Source organism: Leptidea sinapis, chromosome 8, assembly GCF_905404315.1.
Source record: "Leptidea sinapis chromosome 8, ilLepSina1.1, whole genome shotgun sequence".
Taxonomy (NCBI): Eukaryota; Metazoa; Arthropoda; class Insecta; order Lepidoptera; family Pieridae; genus Leptidea; species Leptidea sinapis.
The window spans coordinates 14,176,077-14,189,459 of NC_066272.1; the positions used below are offsets into that span (position 1 = coordinate 14,176,077).

Genomic DNA, 13,383 nt, shown 5'->3' on the forward strand with positions numbered 1-13,383 from the left:
TGCGTCAACAATTACTAACAAAAATTAATAATTGTATAATTAATCTCAGAAGTAAGGGATATCACTTTAATAATAACAAATTGTTTAGATTTGAATGAGCGACATCTCAAGTCAATTTCCTAATATGTAATTATTGGGGTTGAGCTGGTTATCAACTGAAAAGTAGATCCAGTATTTGGCGCTACAACCTGAGAGTTGAACAACATTTACCAAAATATACGATCCACGCGTACTCGAACAATTGGCTCAGTTGGAAGGAGCGCTCGGACGGAACCCGAGTGATCGCGGTTTAGAGTCTCGCATCGTTCACAAATTTTGGTTGCAAATTTAATTTGTTTAATTAATCCCAGAAGTGGGGAATATAACTTTAAAAATAACAAATTGTTTAAATATTTTATTGTTTTTCTAAATAACTCAAGCTTTAACTTTACAAAATACAAAAAACCGTAGAACCTGGTTTTTGTGTACATTTTACTTTAATTAAATTTCGTTATTTTCTCGTGTAAGCCTTCGTAAAGCGTGATAGCACAAAGCCTGAAGGTATTTTGATAGCATAGTGAAGACTGCATTACAATGAAATTGTTCTCTCACATCCTCGACAGTATGACATGGATAGCCTTGTAGTAGTCGTTTTTGTTGACATTTTACTATAAGCTGAACTTTAATTAAAATCTGAGCTAAATAAAATTACACCCATGCTTTAAATCCTCTATTAAAGATTCTAAAACAGTTAGCTTATTGCCAACATTAAAACATCCAATGTCCTAATAACCATTACATTATGCAAACGGGTGTTGTAATGAAATTCAGTACAACATTATATCACCCGTTTTCATAATAACACTCCTTTGGATGATATAATGGTTACTAGGACTGGCTTTTTTAATGTGAGTAGTAAGCTAACTGTTTCAGAATCTTTTATACAGGATTCATATTCTGGGTGTAGATAAAGTCTTGTATGCAATTGTTGATAATTAGGTATTAAAATACTCATATGATACCATTATATTATAAACCCACCCCATTCCCATGATAAACCCATTTTCATGTTTTAACACCCCTTATTGCACAACATAATAAATTATTACAGTTATGTGTTGGATAGAATACAAACTACAAAATTCGATAAGAACTATAATATTACCAGTATTTCAGTTAAATTATTGTTATAAATGTTTTATAGACAAATATTGGAAAAAGCTTGGTGGAAGTCATGATTTTGAAAATATCTTAAAAATATCGCATCCTGTCGCGCGGCGTACTGCAGTACCCCATTCAGACAGTGTGGGTGTGTAAAGTACATAAATATTATTTTTACTGATGAAATAATTCTCACCATTGAAGATAACTTTAAAATTAAAATAGTTATAACAAGCAATTTGATAAAGTATACGTTCAGAGCTCCAAAGAAGCTTCACAAGTGGTTATCATTCTGTTTCAATCATAGTCTGGTGGAGGGTCTCTTATCAAGTAATTTCAAACTTCATTTTTGTTAAAGTAGTGGAGACTTCTACCAAACATTTTATTTTTGGAAGGGGAAACAAACTAGCGTACCTGATGTTAAATGATTACCATAGCCCAAATCCTAAAGAATCGGTGGAGTATTGCCAGCTTATTAGAAAAGTTTATACCCTTTTTTTAAAGTACGCGTAGTATCGTCCTGCAAACACCGCATAAGAAATCTTAAGGGTATGATATGGCAGCAGACGAAACACAGGAGCGTTACCGGCCTATAATTAATGTTGTATCGTCCCCGAAACATTACACAAGGAAGGTATGGAAGTAAAGGGTTCAGTAGCGTGCATACATTGACGGCTATGTTTGACAAAAAAAATATTTTCAATAAATGCACTTCGCTGTTAATACGTTATAGATACTAAATAGATATTGAGTAATGACCACACCTTTGCTAAAGGCATTTGCAATTTGCAAATAAGGTCATTTCACACACCTTTATTAAGGTTCATGTTTTCATTCCATTATAGTTGCACCGGTCTAATTCCAACGGAACTATATATGAAACTAAACTTTTACTGATTACATTAATTGTCTATAGAAAGAGACTCTATCAACCTTTACCAGTGGGAGGCTGCTTTGCACCGGATGCCGGCTAGATTATGGGTACCACAACGGCGACAATTTCTGCCGTGGAGCAGTAATGTGTAACCATTACTGTGTTTCTGTCTGAAGGGCGCCGTAGCTAGTGAATAGTTACTGGGCAAATGAGACTTGATAACTTATGTCTCAAGGTGACGAGCGCAGTTGTAGTGCCGCTCAGAATTTGGGTTTTGCGTTTTACAACAATCCTGAGCGGCAATGCATTGTAATGGGCAGAGCGTATCGATTACCATCTGCTCGTCTCGTGCCTTATTTTCATAAAAAAAAGACGTAAGTATAAATTATCTATGATTGGGTATTTATGAAAAATACTTTCGTTTTGCATTTCGCTTTGTACTACAAAGGCGCCTATTGTAATTTAATTTAAAGCGTAAGTATTTTAGAACTTAATTAACTTATTAGTGAACCTTCAGTTTACGTGATTCAGAAGAAAAGCTATTTAATTAAAGCGAGAAAAGCTGAGCTTTAAGAAACTAATTTAAATCTCGGCTGTAAGGTAAAAAACAACTAAAGCTTTGTTTCGAATATGATTGTAAAGTCTGTTTGTTTATTGTATTGTTTTTAGGGTTCCGTAGCCAAACGTCATGTCTGTCTGTCCGTGTATGTCACAGCCACTTTTTTTCCAACACTATAAGAACTATACTGTTGAAACTTGGTACGTAGATGTATTCTGTAAGCCGCATTAACATTTTCACACAAAAATAGAAAAAAAAACAATAAATTTTGCGGGCTCTAGGGATAGGTCTTCAAAAATGATATTGAGGTTCCTTATATAATTTTTTTATCTAAAAGGACACCCCACAAATTAGGATATCTTGCCCACCACCTGCATTTATTTTAATGAAAATACGGGACGAGACGAGCAGAACGTTCAGCTGATGGTTATTAATACGCCCTGACCATTACAATGCAGTGCCGCTCAGGATTCTTGAAAAGCCCAAAAATTCTGAGCGACACTACAATTGCGCTCGTCACCTTGAGACATTAGATGTTGTCTCATTTGCCCAGTAATTTCACTAGCTACGGTACCCTTAAGACCGAAACACAGTTATGTTTACACATTACTGCTTCACGGCAGATATAGGCGCCGTTGTGATACCCATAATCTAGCCGGCATCCTGAGCAAAGGAGCCTCCCACTGTGTGAGCATGTGTGGCGTTCCTCCATAGTGCGGTCTTCACGGAACATTCTTCCAAGCTGTGGAATGAGTTTCCTTGTGTTTCCATGACCATACGACATGGGTACCTTCATAAAAAGCGCGTATGCCTTTCTTAAAGGCCAGCAACGGTGACTCCTCTGGTCTTCCAAGAGCTTACGGGCGGCGGTGATCACTTAACATAAGGTGAGCAAAAACACAGTTACAACTACAAGCGTCTTAATTATTTAAATAGTGATTTATTGAAGTGTGTTAGTATTTGAGCGACCACCCTCAGGCTATTAAATAATAAGTTTAATTGTACAATATTACTTAGTAAACATATTTTTTGATGGGAAATAAGCCCGCTGAGTTTGTTGCGCCCATTCTCCTCAGGCTTGAGGCATTAATTTTGGAATGGGTGGTAGTTTTTTTGACTTACAATAAGTGATGTCACATCCTATTTCGAATAAAAATATTTAAAATTGAAATTGAAAATATGACAATACCAACCTTTAAAAACTCTTAACACCAAAACACCACAATTTTATATTTATATTAAAATTTGGCAACTAACTAAAATCAGTTTACAACTAGCAAAAAGATATATGAAATTTCATCTCCAATACCTACCCTCAAGGATGCTATTCTTACATAAGATTTATGAAAGAACCACCCTTCGGATAAACCCTTCTAATAAATCACGATATCCTTTGAGATGTATAAAAACCGTTCACAATTGGTAGAGAAATTGGATATTGTACACACACAAAAACATATGAACGCAGAATCTATTCCTTTTTTGTAATTAGTTAAAAAGTGGAAAAAGCCCGATAGCTGCAGTTACAAAGTTGACAGGTTGACAAATTATAATTAATTCCTCCTCGCGTCGTTTTCCTCATTACTGAGGTTCGTGACTCCCCCGGTGCATCAGTTTCTCCCGTTCGATTCCCCTCCATCTGCTGCGATCCTTAGCCTTATGAAAGGCATCATGGAAGTTGATGCCTAGTGCAGATCGTATTTGGTCCGACCATCTCGTGGGACTGCGTCCTCTGCGACGCCTGCCATCTACCTTGCCTGTCACCATCAGCTGTTCCAGATTATGACCCTCTTTACGAGCAATATCTCCAATGAATTCCAGCATCCTACGAAGGCATATTGTGGAAAGTCTAGTTTTAACGTTAAATGCTCTTAGAATAGACACGTTGGTGCGAAAGGCGGTCCATGGAATATGCAGCATTTTATAATTAAGTAATGCCATAAAAATTACTTCTAGAAATAAAACTTCTTACTATTTTTTTATGGAAAAGGATAACAAACGAGCGTACGGGTCACCTGGTGTTAAGTGATCACCGCCGCCCACATTCTCTTGCAACACCAGAGAAATAGGTACTGATCGTGTATCGTCCCGGAAACACCACACAAGGAAGCTCATTCCACAGCTTTGTTGTACGTGAAAGAATGTTCATTGAAAACTGTACTGTGGAGGAACGCCACATATCCAGGTTGTGGGGATGATATCATAATCCTAACGTGTCGTGCGAAAGTTTAATTCGGCGGCAGGAATCAGTTAAACAGCTCTTCGGAACTCTCCACTAAATAATAATTATTAACAATTTTACAAATAATCAGATAACTCTTATCAGATTTCAGGGCTGACAGGATTAGCGAAAACTTATTTAGGAATATCAAAAATGTGATAAAGCAATTTTCGAATATCTTTCAAGAGATAATCTATTGAAGTAAAATGTGTAGTAAGCTAACAGAAAATACTCTTTTGTGTTCGACAAAGGCATATTGAGATTGAATGTAATGGCAGCTTATTGTAGCTAATGGAGGATTTTGGAGAATGGTTTCGGACAAATAGATTTTAACACCAACATAATATGTGTGGTAGGTACGCTCCTGAAATAACTCGATAGCGTAACGTACAATGAAATGTTGTATTACACGCCTTGTGCATTACACAGCATTTGAGTCACCTCGACACGGTCAACAAGACGGAGTTTTTGGGCCTCATATTAAGAGGTATCCAACGGGCACAAAGCTTCCTGATCGCTATTGTTCATGGATGATTTTATGCACCTGAGTCATACCTGAGCTTGTCCAAATCTGCTGATAGGTCACTATTTAATCAGTCTCTAGTATCGCCGCACAACATTGATATTATGTAGTCATCACTGTAGAAGTCCGTCCCTCACGCAGATTATTGGTGAGATCGAAAGACCACGCTTATACTAATTAAGCCAGATTTAAACTGTGGCACGAGGTGGGGTGTCATCGGCCAATCGTAGTCTATCATAACTTTTTTGTTGACAATCCATGCTACGTGACACAGACAATTTTCAATTTGCCGATAAATCGTAAAACAAATGAATAAAGTACATGATTACATGATAATATGTGCAAAGACGTCCATTTTCAAAATTATAGCTTATTTTTAAATTATATTGTTTGTTTGTGCAAAGATTTTTATATTGACATCACATTTTTTATTAATTTATTTATTTATTACAGCTTTGACATAACAGTAACTAAAAAAATACCACATGGCCATCTTGATGGATTGTTTGTGAGATCAGCGCAGTCTTAATAATAACATTTATTTATTTTGTAACATTAATATATTTTGTAATATTATGATTTAAAAGATGAGCTGGGAGTTTCTTATCGGTTCTTCTCCCTATGTCAAAACATAACTCTTTTAACTTTGAATTATTTACATTAGGTTTTCTTCAGTGTTATTTAATTCTTTATTATTATTAAATAATAACATAAAAGCTTAATAATCTAACACGCGCACACCAATCCCAAACAAATATAATTCGTGTGAAAGTCAGCAGCACGCCTCCCGTCGCCTTATGTCTTATGTCAAAGTTATATGTTTTTTTAACGTTTGAAGCGTTTGCTTTTTAAGGAAGTAAAATAGCTATTCTCTCTTATTAGATTAATAAAAATTACACCAGTAGTTTAGAAGCAGTAGCAAATTTAAAGTTGAAGACAGCTTCATTTCATTTATTTTTATTACATGGTATTTTACGTTTTCCTAATTTTTTGAACGTTCGGATTGGAGATTACATATTATCAGTCGCTGATATATATTTTTTTTAAATCACCCAGCTAACTCATTGCAGAGCATTAGGCTTTGAATTCATTTTGTTAATTCATAACATAAAATACTATTTCACTTTCAAATTAAAATATTTTTAAATTAGATTTAAAATCACTTATTGAACGTCAATAAACTACCACCCATTCGTAATGGCATGCTTCAGACCTGAGAGAAACGGGCACTAGGAACTTAGCTATAAAAGATGAATATCTTTATTAAATACTAGCTGACCCAGCAAACGTTGTATTGCCATATAAAGCAATAAGAAAAAAATCAAGAATTAAAATTTTTGGGGTAAGTATAAAAAATAGATGACGACCGATACTCAGACCTACCAAATATAAAATCGTACATAAAATCTACCAACTATAGGTAGCTAAAATTAAGTTTGTTCTTTATCTTCTGAGATAGTTAGAAAGATATAAAGATTATAATTACTTATTCATTTTAAACTATTCTTTCAATTTTATTTCTCAACGACGCGGGACACATCAAAGGAAAAACCAAATTAATGTTTTTATTTCATTCCGAGCATTTGCATATTTTTATTCACCTTTTAAACCTTCTCTGGACTTCCACAAATAATTCAAGGCCAAAATTAGCTAAATCGGTCCAGCCGTTCTCGAGTTTTAGCGAGACTAACAAACAGCAATTCATTTTTATATGTTTAGATTAGTGCGATTATTTAATATTAATGTATTTATTAATATGGTGTCTTATTTGGACTAAAGGTAGAACATAATATCTTAGTTTCCCGCAGCCTTAATTCTTAGCCGAATAGAATAGATTTGGACACCAACATCGTTTCAATTCCATAATGTAGGCACATGTCTGAAATAATCTTAGAGCGAATTGTGGTTTCGTATATTACAAATGTTTGTTTATTGATATTAAATTTTAATTGTTTAATGCAATATTATTTAATTATTACATTGTTCCCGTCATGAATGACCGATGCATAAATTTATGAATAGTTATTTATAATTATTTGTAAGTATGTCATTTAACTCGTGCTCTCAAAATTAATATTTCGACTAACATAGTCTTACTTCTTATAGGCTTACTGCTTTTCTCACTTACCGTCATTTGTCATTACTGGCCCGTACGAGTTTATAGATACTATTACTTTCGTCTTTTTTATTGGTGACGTCATAAGGCAGACTGCATGCATGAAAAAATGTCACGTTCCGGCTGAGCCGAGGGTGCAAGCGAGAGCGCGGAACAAGCGATAGAGAGGTACGATCGGCCTAAGGGTTCGGCTTGCGACGCATCTTGTTCTTTCAATATTAAAAAAGTAACAGTGGTCGGCGAGTGCAGCAATAATTTATGGTATAAGGGTTATGTTACAATTTAGACTAACAAAAACTCATTTAATAATAATCATTTAAATTAGTATTATTTAATATAAAAATATTTTATATGCATGATCGTACAAAAGGATGTTTTCTTATGAATATGACATTTGTTTTATATATTTGATTTCAATATATTGTTATTGAAGAGATCAGCGCTGTTGTTATTGAGTTTAACCAAACTTGGCGTAAATTACTTTTAGTTTCATAAAGGCGCTGATCATAGCAACAACGTGGATATTTTTATAAGGCTAAATATATAATATATAATAAATATATAATATATATAAATATATAATAAGCTAAATATATTTTTTATTTAAGAGGAAGTAAACGGATAAGAGGCACCTGCAGTACCAGGGGTCAAGAAGCGTTGCCAGCCCTTAAGCCTAACATAATGGTAATCTTGAAGGTAATAATAATAGACAACATGTGTAACATAATTGAGATGAGATATGTGATACAATTATTGCAGTCTTGCAACTTTGGTTTTATTAATTACTAGCTGACCCGGCAAACGTTGTTTTGCCATATAAATTATTTTTAGAGTAACACCGTTTCTTGGAAAAAAAAGATTGTTTTCTAAAATAAACGTAGCCTGAGCTACTCCTTACTACATCAGCTACCTGCCAATAAAAGTCCCGTCAATATTGGTCCAGTCATTTCAGAGATTAGCCGGAACAAACAGACGGACAAATTTTGCCATTTAGCTAGCTAGTTTGAATTTAATTTACACTAAATACTACTTAATTTAGTTACTTGTACTGCTCGTGTATAAATATTGAGCGAGTTGAATGCAGTACAAGCCTGAGGTAAAGAACGGGAGCATTTCCCCCCGCTGTCCGCACGCCTGCAGTGTAGTGATGTGCTGTAGTTGTGGCTTACCGTGTTATCATGTTAATAGTAGAGTTGTGAACCCGTGTTATTTTTTGATTTTAATAATGACTGATAAGAGTACATCAGTATCGGCTCGGTTACAAAAAAAAAATATTCATCGCCAAACACGAGAAATGGCGAGAAATGTTTTAAACATGTGTGTTGGAGAAATGTAGCACAAAAATTTAAGATTTCATTATAATACTGAATTGTTGAACAATATTTTTTCATTAATTATAAATTGTTAAATATTAAACGTGAAGCATTGTTTAAATTTATCGACACACTCATGATTATGGTCATCAATTATATTTAGGTCACAGCACCATCGCATTCCTGAAATCTGCATTCAATTCACGCGCTATCTGTAGATATTAATTATCTTACAATCATAACTATTGGGAGACTGTTTTGTACAGGATGTTGGCTAGAAAGCTGCTACTATATGAGTATCATTTTCTGCTGCCAGGGATTATTATTTATTGTGACTTCAAAAAAGGAGTAGGTACTAGGAGTAGGTCATCAAGTGTATATCTTATATAATTATATACATCTAGATAGATTAGATACCAGTTCAAGGCTCCTTTGCACAGGATGCCGGCTAGATTATGGGTACCACAACGGCACCTATTTCTGCCGTGAACCAGTAATGTGCTATCATTATTGTGTTTCAGTCTGAAGGGCGCCGTAGCCATTGAAATTACTGGGCAAATGAGACTTAACATCTTATGTCTCAAGGTGACGAGCACTATTGTAGTGCTGTACAGAATTTTTGGGCTTTTCAAGAATCCGGAGCGGCGCGGCATTGGAATAATTTACCATCAGCTGAACGTCCTGTTCGTCTCATCCCGTATTTTTCCCATAAAAAAAAGTTACATGAGCATTGTTCTCATTATGTTATTAGAATTAATAATCAACTCTATGAATATGAAGGAACTGCTCACTTTATAGCACTTTATAGCACTTTAGTATGAGATGGATTTAACTATAAGTAGGTACTTTAATATTTCTCGTGCGTTTCAAATAATACTGAGATTTGTTTTTGAAAGTTCATTGAATAGAAATAAAAGATTATTAACGACTAGAATTAAATTATTTATTTTACATAAAGATAATATTTACAAAATCTGTCGAGTTGTAGACAGGAATGATATTTTTGTCATATCGTTTAAGGTAATATCACAAATTAGAAATCAAATTTCGTTCATAATATAACAAAGTCCATATTTTATAAAACATCAGGATAAAAGAAATTGTTAATTAAAATTTGAAACATATATTTTTTTTAAATAAATTGTCACATACATTGAACAGGCATATACTGAATGCTTAGATTAAAGATTGGTCGCCGCTGCGCTCCAAGAAGATACTGCAGGCGTAGTTGCAAAGTGCAACTAATACTACTCCCAATAGGGCGTACTCCAGCCAGTCTCGAACGATGTATGACCTTGACGTGCCGCATGTTCTGTTAAACTTTGCTAATTTATTGAAATTAAAATACCGTGTTGCGTAGTAAATCGTTGTAAAAATAATACTACAAGAAATAAGAAAGATATTGGTATCACATATTGTTATCAGTAACTATTTTGTATTTTATTAATTTCAATGTAAAATAATATGAAGCGTATGTTACAAAATTTTAAAGATGCCATTGAGTGTTAAGATGCACACATAAATTGTAGATTATACATACTACAGAACTCTACAATCAGGAATCACAGATTAATTTTAATATATGAATTTATTGTAGGAGACCCAAAGTCACCGACATACCTCAAATGATTGCGAATCTGAAGTGGCAGTGGGCAGGGCACATAGTTCGATAGTTCAACGGACAGAAGGCAGTTGGGGCTGTAGCGTCCTCGAATGCCGACAAAGTACCGGAAGACCCAGTGTTGGTAGGCCCCCACAAGATGGACGGACGATCTTGTCAAGATCGCTGGAATACGTTGGATGAGGGCAGCGCAGGACCGATCGTCCGGGAATTATTAGGGGAGGCCTTTGCCAGCAGTGGACGTCTTCCGGCTGATGATAATGTGCTTTTATGTAATAAAAATTATATAAAACTTCGTCACAAAACTGTCTTTTATGTTTTATATTTAATTTAATATCTTTTAAATATGTTTGTATTGAAACCAACATTTTATAACCACAATATTCTACACAATATTTACAATATTTTACTAATATAATTAATGGTAAACTATATGGTAACTATATTTGACTATTTAACTTAATAATATATGATTTATTACACCTTCTACAATTTTATTCTAATCCTAACATATAAATGAATAATTTTAACCAAAGTATTTCGGTCACAATTTGATACTTAACGATCCACTAATTACAAAATTAATCTAACCCTTTGGAATATAACGATGACAAAATGCTTTGATTTTAAAATTAATTCAAGAAACAATTGTGTTTACTTATATAATATTCATCCGATATTTTTCTATCGATTTTCTGTCTGTATTTTTTTAAATACGAATGTGGTTCATAACCTTGGTGCCACATTTAGCGGAAGATATTTTTCAATCCACATCAGCGTCATTTTCTCTTGCCTCCTCCGCTGATTATCTTCAGAAGTCGGACTGCTGGTGCTTCGAATGAGAGGGAAATAATAAATGAAGCTAAGAATGCCATAGCTGCATATCCCGCGTACATTGTTAGCTGTAAAGGGTTTCATACATGAGTGATAAACTATGGAAGTACATTGCTTTACAAAGGGATTTCAGTCTAGGTCCGAATATAAAAAAAAAATTCCTTTCCCTTCCGGGAAACTGCTCGCGCGATATGCCTCAGATCGGCGTGGTTTTGGCACTCTGTCAATGCGTATTATTTGGCGTCTATTAATAGATTGCTTAAGATTAGTATAATTTGAGTAAATTTATCTGAAAGCTATTGAAACATGCTATAAGGCTATGTAAAATAAACCATCTTATAAACAAAATACTGGTCAGAACTTGATGGGGAAATAGAGTGCCGTACGGCACTTGGTATAAGTGAATCTGAAAAATCTAGTGCCGATTTCGGAAGGTTAATTAGTGACATAACTTTTGATGGCGTGGTATATAATACTAGCTAAAACCACGAGACTAAAACATCAACAATAAAGCACAAAATAGCTATATTGTACATATTGATGTATTTATTTTTAATTAAAATTTAAGTAATTTAATATAAAAATTTAGATTAAAAATATATTTATTGAAAAAAAAAGAGAGTATAAACTATGGCAATCGGCCATGTTGTCTTATACATGAATGACGTCATGCCTCATTTATCATAAGAATTCGGTTGTAGTTATGGTTGTTTATATTTCGCGCTATGATTGGTTCTGAGGCGTGAGGTCATACTCCGCCACCATGATACGAGCATTTTCTTTGGTATTTATATTCATATGACAGATGAGATTTTGCTGAGCTTTTAGGCTGCATTTAGTGCTTGACCGACGGTCAGCGCTGACGTCGGTCAAGCGTAGCGTGTGTCCGTACGCGCTGTCAAATTGTCAGTGCTGCGTTTAGTGCTCAGCTGACAAACTTGATTCCGCGTGCACAATAATAATAATTGTAGTATATTATGACCATAGCGCGTCAGCGGACCGATGTACGTAGACCGACGACTCTAGACAGCGCGACTTATCTGTACACGCGTGTCGATAGTACATATGCATGGAAGCATAATTTTCATTAAACTTAAAACATAAGTATACTTACAACAATAGAGTTTTGTAAGTGCATGGGTCCATCCAGGAGGAAGGAGGTGAACATCATGACGGTGGGATGGATGAGGTACGCGCAGTACGTGAGTCTACTGAGAGGGAGGAAGCCGTTGTACGATAGAAATGAATTGATGAGTCCTCCGTAGCCACAGCAGCATGCTATCGCCACCCAAGCGAGAGCTATGCCCCAACCTGTTCACGAAATTCTATTAATTTTTAAACAGTTTAAGGACTGAATTTACTTTGAAAATCGAAAAATCACTCTTTTTATTTATGCAAATAAGGAACGAGACGACAGGGACGTTCAGTGGATGGTAATTGGTACGTCCTGCCCATTACAATGTATGGCCGCTCAGGATTCTTGAAAAGCCCTATAATTCTGAGCGACACTACAACTGTGCTTGTCACCTTGAGACATAAGATGTTATCTAAGTGCCATTTGCCAGTAATTTCACTAGCTACGGCGATCTTCAGACCGAAACACTGTAATGCTTCACAGCAGAAATAGGCGCCGTTGTGGTACCCATAATCTAGGAGGCATTCCTGTGCAAGGGAGTCTCCCACTTAACACCAAATCAAAATCAATTTATTCCACAAAGCACTTTCATGCTAATTTTTTATAACAAATTTACGCGCGCTACATAATCAAAATTAACGTGAACTTATCTACGGGCCAACGTCTCGTAATTATATGTTTTTAAGTTCAAAAATATTTCTTATAATAGTTTGTTATTGTAATTTAACTTGCATTTTTAATAATGTAATAATAAACTCAAAATTCATAAGTGATCCAAATACAATCGTATCACATAAAATCATTATCCTTTCATATTATATTCATGTCCAATGTTTAAGCTTTGAGCGATGCAATTTAAAATTGTCTCTATTTTATTTTTCGTACATACAAATAATACAAGAGAAGACAAAATAAGGCATTTAAAATTTTAAATATCTTTTTATATTAAAATTAGTTTGTGATAGTCTTTAGTCAGTTGTGGTCTAGAATCCATAGCTTGTCTCTTTTCTAAAATATTTCGAGCAGTCAATACGTTTTAAAAGTCCT

The 13,383-nt window shown here is 34.7% G+C and overlaps 1 protein-coding gene across 1 annotated transcript in view; it reads right to left on the reverse strand.

Moving 5' to 3' along the window:
- Positions 1-9,664: 9,664 nt before the first annotated feature.
- LOC126965667 (nose resistant to fluoxetine protein 6-like) overlaps positions 9,665-13,383 on the reverse strand; it is a 70,722-nt gene continuing 67,003 nt past the window's right edge. The window contains exons 12-13 of the mRNA XM_050809380.1: positions 12,316-12,512; positions 9,665-11,269 (exon numbers count right to left, since the gene is read on the reverse strand). Coding sequence (XP_050665337.1) covers positions 11,147-11,269; positions 12,316-12,512 — 320 coding nt within the window. The 3' untranslated portion in view covers positions 9,665-11,146. The remainder of the gene's footprint in view (positions 11,270-12,315; positions 12,513-13,383) is intronic.